This window comes from Sturnira hondurensis, unplaced genomic scaffold (genome assembly GCF_014824575.4).
Source record: "Sturnira hondurensis isolate 20B ecotype Veracruz unplaced genomic scaffold, ASM1482457v3 Scaffold0022201, whole genome shotgun sequence".
In the NCBI taxonomy this organism is placed as follows: Eukaryota; Metazoa; Chordata; class Mammalia; order Chiroptera; family Phyllostomidae; genus Sturnira; species Sturnira hondurensis.
Window position 1 is genome coordinate 2,000,151 of NW_028094832.1, and position 12,459 is coordinate 2,012,609.

The window sequence follows — 12,459 nt, forward strand, 5'->3', positions numbered from 1 at the left end:
TCCATCCACAATTAACCCCATGACTCTCGCCCCCTACTGGGCTCCCACCCAATCAAAAAGTCCAGACAGTTAAGAAAAATACAGCTTGTCTTACTTGAATTACTTGATTAACTTGACTTTCCCTTGGCTTAGGTTAAACTACTGGATTAATTTTACAATTCAGAGAAAAAAAATTAAAACAAATCCTCCAGAAAAAAGGGCTTATTTAGTTTCAGGAGAGATTAGAGTATTTTATTTTTGCCCAATCAGAGCCCTTCAGCATAAAGAGACATTCATATACATATATATGAACATTTTCCAGAAACATTAATTTATAGTACATTTTTAAAATACCAGCTTCATGGTATTTATTTACAAAAATATTTCATTACCTAATTTTAAACCTTTTGCTGTGATGACAGTTTGTAAAGTACAGGAATGCAAAATAACTACAAAGTCTAACACATTTTTAGTGTTTGCAATAGTGACTTTTGGATGTTTTTCAAAATGAAATAATACACAGAGATGGGTCTTTTTTTTTTAAACTGTACTTAAAATGCATATTCCAGCAATCACCTGTGAGATAGTTACTGGACTGAGCAAGATATATATCAACGTAAGTAAGTCAAGGGCAGCAACGGAACACGACCTGCATGTACAGCTTCAGGTCTGCACAGGCGAGAGTGCTACACCAAGCATGCGGGCCTGCGTGGGAGGAAAACCGAGTCTTGCTCTCTGTGATATTGTTTTGGTGACGCATTCACAAGGAACCAATAGTGTAACTAGAAAGCAAAATGTTTTTCTGGTTCTAACTACCATGTTAAGCAGAGGTCACACCTAAAGTATCACAGTACCATTTATTTACAAAAAAAAAGGTAATTAAAAAATTTAAAACATGTTTTACCCTCTTTGCATTGTTTCCTATTGGTATGAGTCTGTTGTCAACTCTTTACATTGTCTTCAGGTGAAGCAAAGTTCAAACAACACAAAACACAGAGCAAAAGTATTTTTTTTTAAATGAAACTCCCAAATAAATAGGATCCCATGGCTGTTTGCCTATATCCATAGATAATGCCTGAGCCGAACAACCTACAATACTGATTTACTTACACATCACACATGATAAAATTTAGCTTCAACCATGAAGCTCATGGTGAAATACTGGCAAAACTGACATTCATGAGTTTTCTGATGTAAAGAGTGTAACAAAAAGAGCAATTAAATGTAGCCCTGGACCACTGTACTCAACTTGTAAGTGAACTAATAATTTTATATTGTATTAATAACAGAAGAAAGCAATGTTATAACCCTGATCATTGGGAAGTTATTCAAACTATTTAATTCAGCTGAGAAAGGTAAGTTGAAGTTTTCCCTTTAATTTTTGTTGTTGTTACAACTATTTTCCACCCAGAGACCTTTAAAATGTCTGTGGCAGTAATTAATTAAGATTGTTCCTATTCACAGGAAAAATAATCCCCATAGCACTTTACAAGAAATCGGCTGGAGTGATGAAACATATAATCGACAAAAGTTGTAAATAGCATCTTCACATTCATTTTTAAATTAAAAATAACTATGGGCATAAATTTCAATCCAACAGAACAAAGACCCTAAATGGGAAAAGAAAAAGGACACGTAAGATACAGGAATGCTCTTTTTCAAACTAAATACAGATTAAAAATTCTAGGAATATTGATCAAGTATCAAACTGATAAGGAACAAATTCTATAAACTACAAAATAAAAACCTTCATTGACAAAAATACATAAACTCTGTTTTCATTTTTGGAAATTTATTTTTAAAAAAGGTAGAAGAAAATACCTGGAAAACTATTTTAAATATATATATTTTAAAACAATAGGTAAGGTAAGCATCCAACAGCAAGCTGCAGCTATTGAGAAAGATTTTGCAATGATTGTTGTGGTATTTTCCCCAAAATAAGATTAATATTTGAAAATGCTCAATAGAGGGTTTTAAAACCATAATAGTAATATCTTTCCTGTCACATGTGAAGACTTCTGAATGACGTATGATACTTTAAAATTAATTGTATCTCGATATGAGATACCAGTATTTCTTATTATAAGCGTAAAACATAACTTTTTGTATGGATAATATACATACTTTTTAAGTACTTCGACTTAAACTTAACAAGTTCACCATTTTTAAAATTAAAGAGTACATTTATAAAAATTCCATTTAAAACTAAAAGTATATTCTCTAGCAGTATGTATAAATATAACATGTTACTGTATGATTTAAAAACAAATCTGAAAGTGTTGCAGAAATTTAAAACCTAGAACACCAGAACATAGAGCAAATGATTTACTACACTTTATGCTTGAAAACTATATAAAAACCTATGATAGGTTTCAAAACTCTGATCAGTTTGATTGTTTCAGGTGCAGCTAGCAGCATATTCATGATTTTGGTATGTTTTATACATATGTATCACTTGATTGGAACTGAGAAATGTGGATTAAATGATGATAAAAAGTTTTCATTACCTAAAAAAGTGCAGAAAAAATTCAAGTTTAAAGTTCAGTGCTCTTTATTTTGAAAAACCAAATAAACAAAACCCCAAAAGTTAAAAAGTAAAATAAATCTTTGCCACAAAAAATTTACCTTTGGATATAGCTTTTCTAATGTCACATGAGAAAAATGCCTCAAGCAAAACGTATATGGAATATAGAACTCAGGGTAAAACTTTGAACTCCGTGGTGTCTTCCACACGTTTTCCTTTCCTCAGCTGTCTCCCCACCACCCCTTGGAACCTAAAAGTATGTAACACTTTCAGACTTGTTTAAAACACTCACAATATCTACATGAAACAACTTCAGCGGTACTTACAATCAAGAAGTTCTAAGCAAAAGAAATGCTTCTTTCTTTAAAGTACTGTATTTAATTAAACTAATATACTACATAGAACATAGACAAGTAGCAGCATTTTTTCACATCCACATAAAAATCAAATTAAGTTAGCAATAGCTCAGTTTTATATCCATAGCCATTTTTGGAAACACTTTGTACAACTGAAATGCAAACCAAGGGGATTAAGATGATGCAAAACTTCAAACAGCTATACTATACAGAATCTGTCAGAATATAAGATTTCAATTAACTTTCTAAGCAAACACATTTGGATTTTAGTCTGAAGAGTGAAATGAACTGGGTATGTGATACATACAAGGAAACCATTTCCAATTCATAAGCTGCTAATCCATGAATACTTCAATGATTTTAGAGCCAAGGACAAATGCGAGGAAGCACACGTAATCTTTCCTTTTTCTAGTATTTTCTACTTTGACATTTTTGGTTTGTTTTCCTGAAATCTTGGCCTGCTGGTGACTATTTCTGCATTTAAAAAGAAAAAAATAGAGATGTTCTCTCTCAAATTACAATAAATTCCCTGGGTTAGTTATTCCTGCAGACTGTCTCTTATCTACAGACTGAATCAAATATAACTTCGAGAAGCTTATTTCCTATTTTCAAAAATACTTAAGCTTTCTAATCCTAAGTTTCTAGTGTGCTGTGCATAATTTGTAGATTAGTTTAAAAATGAAATAAAATAACCCAAAATACTGATTTAAAATTTTCTTATAAAATCCATCTCAGGTAAACGCATCTACTTCTGTATTTGAAAATAATTACAAGATTGGTTCATTTTATATACAACAGGAAAAATGACAGTAAAAAATGAAGTGGATATACAATTAACACAACATAGCAAATTAAATAAGTACAGCTAATATGCCCTTCCACATGAATGAGTAATCAACCGGTGTATCACTTTATTTAGTGCTTCTCAACTTCCAGTCTGTAACTATACCTTTAAAAAAGGTACTAATACTTCCTGTGACATATGAAACAATGGGTTTATTAGATAATATACAATACAAATTAAGCCATTTGTAAATGGCTGAATGTTCATCATACAACTGACATTAATGAAACAGAAATATGTTATTAATAGATACTTTCTACAAATTCAAAAACTTTTGAAAAGTACTGTATTTTTCAAAATATTTCTTTTGGCTTTATCAGTGATGTCTATCAGATATCTTCAGTCCCTCTCTAATGACATTAAAGAAAATTTTAATGTAAACTTTTGTACCTGTAGTGCACGCCATACAATGTAAACGAAAGGCTTCACTGATGGAGAGAGGAAAAGGTGCGGGACGGACTGCGTGGAATGGAGGTGTTCTGCAGGGACAGACCCGCGGCGGTCACTCGGAGCAGAAAAACCACCGCTGTGTTTGCTGTCAGGTTGTGCTCTGATTGTCTCCATAAAAAAAGAAAAATGCTTTTAAACAACTTCTTAAAGAAGAAAATATTTAAATTTCACTAAGAGTAATGCTTCTATTTTGCTCTTCCTGTGTCGCTTTAATAAGGATCAATAACCTCAGATGCCTGCGTTACGAGATTACTTATTTCCAAGGTCTACTGAGCTCTCTTTCCTGTCTGCAATGCTATTTTAGGAACCAATCACTTACTGTCCTCTGATGGTCTCATTTGCATTATATTCCAATACAGAAATAATTTAGTTACAAAAATGCACGTATTTTCCTTCCCTTTGGCTTCTTAAAGCCTTGAAAGGACGTGCATAGTATATTTCTACAGAAAATGCTTTGTAGGTCATCAGACGAGACTCTACATGGGTAACCGCTGACAAGAGATGCGTGTGGCCTTCCATGCGGCAGCACGTGCGCTGGGATCGCGGCGGCTCATCACCCAAGTGCACCGTGTACTGGAACTGTCAGCAAGTCAAGGGCATTTTTAAAAAGGGAGCTGAGCACTTCACTGAAATAATGAAACAATTTTTAAGCAATTTTAATTAAATAATGCAAAGGTACATTTGGTTAAACATTTTATAAAAATTCAAGCAAAATGAAAAACGTAGCCAATTTCAACATTTCTGCAAATTTAACCAGTAACCATTTTGGGCAAATCCCCCTTGAACTGAATTAAGGAGAACATGGACAAGGGACATTGAAGTATTCCCCTCACCACGGGGGAGGTTCTTCTCACTTCCCACACTGCGTAGCCACTACATGGAAACTCCCAGAACGATGAGCAGTTCAGTCATGCTCTACACTTTTCTTTTCAATGAAAAGTGATGTATCACCTTGTTTTGCTTTTGACAAAATATGGACTAAACACAAGTATATAAGAACGAGAATCCAATAGTAGCCCATACACAAGTCCACTATGTGTATGTTTTTATTATTTAAAGCCCACCATTCAGCGTATCCATCTAGAGATATGGTAAGGAACAGTTTGTTTTGTTTTTCGCTGATGACACTGATGACCAGTCGGTGGAAGGCAGGGAAGTCCACGACAGCTGTGCGCAGTTCAGTCGGTGGTTCGGACACCACGTTGCAGCTTCCGCACTCCCGACACGCAGCCTGTCCCTCGGGGGTCAACACTGATGGCTGCGGACACAGCACGGACCACGTGGCATGTGAAAGCTCAACACCAGACTGACCCGGGGAGGGTCCCTGCCGTGTCCCTCAACATCCCGCCTCGGTTCTTCGTCTGCGACGTGGGACCTGCGTGGTTCCCAAACTGTCATCCCACAGCTGACATACGCCGCAGGTTGGGTGCTCCTTGGTCACAGCCACGTGCCTGAGGCACAACAGTGCGTGGCTGTGCTAGGAAAGAGCAGCATCCGGTGATGGACATCCCTCAATGTTAACTTTCCCAAAGTAAAACCAATGAGATAAATAAGGAAAATGCTTTTTCCTTTTGGCTGACGTTGGGCTGAGTTGGATTTCCGGGGGTCAGAACTGGTACCACTTCTTATCTTTGTATTTCAGCATCATCTAAAGGAGAGAAAACATGAAAGGCATGTTTAAAAAATGACAGAACAACAATATCTGTAAGTTATAACTGATTTCTCTATTTTTCCAAAACATTGTACCATTCTGAAACATTCTGTAGTGTTCCTGTACTGTTTACTTGAAATCAATTTGTAATGAAAGCAGTGTAAGAACTATTTCATTTAGAGAAACAAAGTCTGTAACTATTAGGAACCAGCCCAGCCCCTAGCCAGACAGCTCAGTTGATTAGAGTGTTGTCCTGATACTCCACGGTTGTGGGTTTGATCCCCAGTTAGGGCACATAAAAGAATCTACCAATAATACACAGTCCAACATAAAAAAATCAATGTTTTACTCCTTCCTCTTTCCTCCTTCCTTGCTCTCTAAAATCAATAAGTTTAAAAAAATTTTTAAAAAGCAGAACCAGCCTAGAAGACCCTCACATTTCTTAGACATGTGACATAATTAAATTTTGGCTCAATATGTTCTTTGGTGACTTAAGCTAATGACTTACAAATAAGGTAATTTTCAGTTCTCTAATTTTAATTAAAAATGATGCTTGAAGAATGTGGAAATGAAAGGTTAAAACTACCATTACTGCCGTCTAAAACTGACTGAGCATTTATTCTGTCACACACTGTGTGACGCCCTTTCTCTACATGATTTCATTTGGTTCTCAGAACAACTCTGAGTTAGGGAGTATTATTCTCTCCCTTTTACAATGAAAAAACCGAAGCTTAAAGGGGTTACCCCAACTAACACAGTGGTGGAGCCAGGGTTCGAGTCCACGTTGTCTGATTCAAGAACCCACGATCCTAACCAACTCAATGTACTATCTTCCTCAGACTCTAAAATAGGACTCAAAAATATCTGGTAGAAGGGAAAAGCCAGCAGGCTGAGACTGAGCTCTTAGCTAAACATTTAGACAGTGGATATACTGACTGAAGTATCATATGCTTTGGAGATCACAGGTAGGTGCAGGGTTGTGCCGACAGGATCCCTGTCTGAGATCGAAGGCTGCTGGGCAACACTGGATGTCATGCTGGCACCAGGACTGACAAAAGACCTCTGAATCTCTTTGAACCCTGGACACAAATTTTCAGGTCAAATTATCTCTTTTATGCATCCCAGGTATCAGCATTCTTGAGCAAGAAAGAGATGACTTTTGATTGAAAAATATACAGCCCTGGCTGGCATAGCTCAGTGGACTGAGTGTGGGCTGCGAACCAAAGGGTCGCCAGTTCGATTCCCAGTCAGGGCACATGCCTGGGTTGCAGACTAGGTCCCCGCTGGGGGCCACGTGAAAGGCAACCACACATTGGTACTTCTCTCCCTCTCTTTCTTCCTCCCTTCCCTTCTCTGAAAAATATACAGAAGATCTATTGCCACTAGATTGGGTATTCAAACATAAAACCTTAATGTGAATTTTTCAGAAAACAAACTCAAAATGTCCTCAAGGTGCAGGCAAGGAACTGAATGTGTGATCCAGTCCAGCATAAAGCACCAGGGAATGGCAGACCTATGTGCCAAGATGGCAAATGTGTATTCTACCTAAAGGCCTAAATTCAGTTTCATTTTTTAAAGATTTTATTTATTTACTTTTAGAGAGAGGGGAAAGGAGAGAGAAAGAAAGGGAACAAAACATCAATGTGTGGTTGCCTGTCGTGTGGCCCCAACTGGGGACCTGGCCCGCAACCCAGGCATGTGCCCTGCCTGGCAATCGAATAGGCGACCCTTTGGTTCACAGGCCAGCACTCAATCCACTGAGCCAGACCAGCCAGGGCTAAATTCAGTTTTTTAAGTGCACTGTGCTGGCCAGCAAAGCATATTTGTAAGGACCAGTTAGGAAGCCATACTTTACAGAAGGTCACAAGTTACCGATGTGATTTCCTAGTTCATCCAGATGAATCCACTGCAAAGATACATCTTACTACTCCTGTTTGAACTGGTCTACAGACAGATACATGTTTGAACAAAAGTGTTTGCCAATTGTAGTTATTTAGATCTACCTAAAGAATCAAGAGAGGAAATTATTTCCTTCTGAGGGAGAAAACTGGTAGTGGAATGTGAGGCATTTAGGAAAGAGCCTTGTTATAAATTCCTAAGAAACAGTTGCAAAGAAAAAGCCTGACGGTGAGCAGGCAGGTTCCCCGGGACTGATAAACTTCAGTAAGAGACCAAAGCTACTGAGACATTCTTGTAATAGTTCCCTCTGGTGGCAAAAATTGGGAATTTGCAATTGTACGGAGAATGCACACTCATGCACAGATACAAAACCACTATGAAAATACAGTATTTTCATACTCGTTCTAATGAGGTTTTTTTGTTTAAACACTTGTTGGGTAGACATACCTCATGAGCATGTTTAGAAAATGAATCTGCACTGGACAGCATCGCTGCGGTTCTTTCCTCCAGGTCGCCCAGTTTCTGCCCTCTTTCGTCTAGTGCCAGCCTGGCTCGTGCTAATTCGCCGACGACTCCGGATGCTGCTCCTTTCACGCCTTCGATGCCCCCAGGCCCGGGGATGTGCTGTGCGAGACTTCTTGAAGCCTTTCCTGAGGAAGATTCTCCAACTGAATGAAGTGATAAACAAGAGAGTAAATCAAAAAACAAAACTTTTACCAATGTAAAAGCCTGCCAACTGACAGCACTACAATTTTTACATTGAATGACCATATAACTGAAATATTTATATATTTCGCTTTATAATTAATACATGTTTTCTTTTATCATATAGTTTTAATTTTTAGATACTTTTTCAAATGTGCAAAACACAGTGCACATTATAAATACTGGACTCGGCACAACGGGACTTGTGCAAAGAAGGACTGGTCACTGTTTACTGAAATGAATAATGGGTGTACAGATACCAATTTGTACAACAGTAAAAACTGCTAAGTGTGGGAAAAACTGAAGATAAATTAATTTAAATATATTTAAATAAATCATATAGATTTAAATTTAAATATACAGATTTCATTGAGCTTATTTACTCCATGCTGTGTCTTACTTAAAATACTATGCTTAGGCTTAGAAGAAAAATGAAGAATTTATTCAGTGTTCTATTTTAGGCTTCAAAAGTTAGGTATGTTACATCCCTTTCTTTCTCTCCATGTACCCTGTCACTTACCAAAGATCAAATGTTTCCGTCCAAAGACCTCAGGTATTCACAGCTTCCCTTCCCTTGGTCATGCAGACACTAACTACCTAAGCAGCTGAAGGACCACAAGTCGAATTCTGTTACAGACTGCTGTCCCATTCCCTCTCCCCCACACTCATTTCTTTCTTTAGAAATAGAATTTATAGACCATAAAACTTGCTCCTCAACAGTTCACTAATTTTGAGTTTATTCAGAAGGTTGTGCAACCATCATCAGTATCTATTCCTGAGCATTTTCATCACTACAAAAACACCCCAACTTTATCAGTGACCAATTTCCACTTTCCCTCTTCTCAGGCCTTGGCACTCAATTCTCTCCTCTATTTTCATATTCTGAATATCTTCGCATAAATGGATTCATACAGCGTGCAGCATCTGGGGCCTGTCTTCTTGCACGTGAAAAATGTCATGGTTCAACCACGTTACGGATGCAACAGTACTTCATCAGCTTAATGACCGACAATACTCCACTGCACCCAGAGACGACACTGTGCTCAGGTCCTCATCGGCTGGTGGACGCTTTGAGCTGTCTTCTCTTTTTGGCTATTACAGATAATGCTGATATGAATATTTGCACCAGTTTTGTTTGACCACGTTTTCAGTTCTCTATACCTAAGAGCATAATTGTTGGGTCACATGATCTAACTTTAACTTTTTGAGGAACTGCCCCAATTTTCCCGAGTTTATAGCATTTTACATTTCCATTGGCCATGCATAAAGGTTTCAGGTTTTTCACATTCCTGAGAGCATTTGTTAGTACACACCTTTCTGATCACAGCCATCCTAGTACCTGCAAAGTGGTAGTTCACTGTGGTTTTGACTTGCATTTTCCTAATGACAAATGATGTCCAGCATCTTTTCATGTATTTATTAGCCACCTGTATATTTCCTTTGAAAAAAATTCAATCCCTTTGCACACTTAAAAATTGAATTGTTTGTCTTTTTCTATTGCTGAGTTGTAAGAGTTCTGTAAGAGTCCCTTATATATTCTGATAGTGGACTCTTACCAGATACATGATTAGCAAATATTTTATTGTATTCGGTGGGTTGTCCTTTCACTTGATGGTGTTCTTCAGCTTTAAGTTTTAAAGAAATACAATTTATTTTTTTCCTTCGGTTGCCTGTGATTTAGGTGTCATATCTGAGATCCATCACCTAATCTAAGGTCACAAAGACTTACACCCACACTTTTCTTCTTTTGAGAGTTGTATCGTTTTAGCTCTCTACATTCAGGTCTTTTACCCACCCACTCTGAGTTAATTTTTGTGTATGGTGTGAGGCTGGGGTCCAACTTGGCTCTTCCGCATGTGGGTATCCAGTTGCCCCAACACTACCTGATGAAAAGACCATCCTCTCACCATTGAAATTTCATGATATCCCTGTATAAAATCAACTGACCAAACACAGATGAGCTTATTTCTGGACTCTCAGTTCTATTCCACTTGTCTATGTACCCATCATTATGCCAGGAGCACACCACCTTGATGTTTACAGATTTGTGGTAGCTTTAGAAATTGAAATGTGAGTCCTCCATCTTCTTGCTCCTTTTTTAAGATTTGTGTGTGTGTGTGTCCCCATATTGGATCATTTTAAGTCCCATATGAATCTTAGACACAATTTATTTCTTTGTTCAAAAACCCAGCTGGGATTTTGACAGGCATTATGTTGAAGGCACAGATTAATTTGGGGAATACTGGCATCTTAGTAACATAAATCTTCTAGTCCACGAACATGGGATGTCAATCTATGTCTTACTTTCTTTAAATGATATTTTGAAGTTTTTAGTGTATGTTTTACACCTCTTTTGTTAAATTATTCTTAAGTATTTTATCTTTTGATGCTATTAAAAATGGAATTGTTTTCTTAATTTAATTCTGAGTTTGTTCACCGCCACTGTATACAGATGCAATTTATTATTTAGGTTGATCTATACCCTGCAATCTGCTACACTTGTTTATCAGCTACATTTTGGGGGTGCACACTCCTGAAGATTTTCTATACGCAAGAACATGCCATTTGCAAATACAGACAGTTCTACTTCTTGAATTCAAATCTGCATCCGTTTTATATCCTTTTCCTGCCTAACCGCCCTGGTTAAAACCTCTAGTACAATGATAAATAGGAGAGGTGAGACCCTTTGAATTTCCATTTAAATTTAGAACCATTTACAGAGTCTGAGCGGAGGGTGGTGTGCAGATGTGTGTGTGTATGCAGACATCAGTCTTCAGGGAACTGAAGTCCTCCACTGAGTCTTCTACTGCATGAACATGATATATCTCTCCATTTATTATGGTCTTTTGCTTCCTGACAGTTTTATAATTCTCTCTTTTCCCTCTCGAGGTCCTATACATTTTCTGTTAGGAGTTATTTCAAGTTATTTTTAATACTATTGTGGTTGGCAGAATGGTGGTCTCCACCCAGCTCACCTAAGGATGACCACTCTCTAATTCCTGGAAATTATAAGATGCATTCTTATTAATGCTAATGGATACGTTTTATAATGCTTTCAAAAAAATGAGGGATCTCAGATCATCTTAAATCTACTTACCCCTTGCAACTCTCTTGATTTTATGCAATTTTGGTGTCAGTGTTGCTTATTTATATGCAAATGTATGTATACACATACCATGAGACTTTGCTTTAGTTTATGCAGATTATATAATTATGTATTTATTACTTTCTTTCCAAAGCACTATTTCCTATGTTTTCTGACACTCTATCAACACTTGATTTTTCTCTTTTTCATCCTTTACAGTTCCTCTGAGAGTGGTGGAAAGGCTTATTTCTCCATTTGTCTAAAAATGTCTCATTCTTGACACATATTTTGAGTACAGAGTTCTAGATGAAGTATTATCTTCTGTCAATGTACAGAATAATAGTGGCTGTTGAGAAGTCAGTCTCTTGCTTGTTAAAAGGTATCTATTATTTTTCATAAGCCACCTCACAGATGTTCTTCATCTCGGGCACAGTATATGTATAATGTATACATGATATATACATTATATAATATACTACACACTATATAATATATATTATACTATATATACTATATAATATATACTGTACTATATGTACACTATATCATATATACTATACTATATATACTAGTATTATATACTACATAATATAGTATATACATATGAATTACATATTCATGTAATATATCTAGCTGTACATTTATAACAAACTATCCTTCTTGGAATTCAACAGGTTTCTTGAACATGTGAACAGGTATCTTCTATCAATTCTGAAAGATTTCCAGCCATATTTCTTCATATATAATTCTCCTTCATATTCTCTCCTATTCCTTTCTTGAGAAGGCCTACATATGTGTTAGATCTTCTCCCTGCAGCTTGCATTTCTTCAGTCTTCTCTGTTTTTACATCATTTGTTTCTCTGTGCTACTCTGGATGGTTTATTTGGACCAATCTTTAATTTATGTAACTCTCCATCAGTTTTGTCTAATTTGTGATCAAATTCATCAAGTTTTTAATTTTGCTTT

The 12,459-nt window shown here is 36.6% G+C and overlaps 1 protein-coding gene across 3 annotated transcripts in view; it reads right to left on the reverse strand.

Moving 5' to 3' along the window:
- Positions 1 to 204: 204 nt before the first annotated feature.
- Positions 205 to 12,459, reverse strand: part of STXBP5 (syntaxin binding protein 5) — a 131,692-nt gene continuing 119,437 nt past the window's right edge. For all 3 annotated transcript variants that reach the window (XM_037034862.1, XM_037034861.1, XM_037034860.1), the window contains 2 exons: positions 8,151 to 8,371; positions 205 to 5,801 (listed from right to left, as the gene is read on the reverse strand). In XM_037034862.1, the coding sequence (XP_036890757.1) occupies positions 5,760 to 5,801; positions 8,151 to 8,371 (263 nt within the window). In that variant the 3' untranslated portion in view covers positions 205 to 5,759. The remainder of the gene's footprint in view (positions 5,802 to 8,150; positions 8,372 to 12,459) is intronic.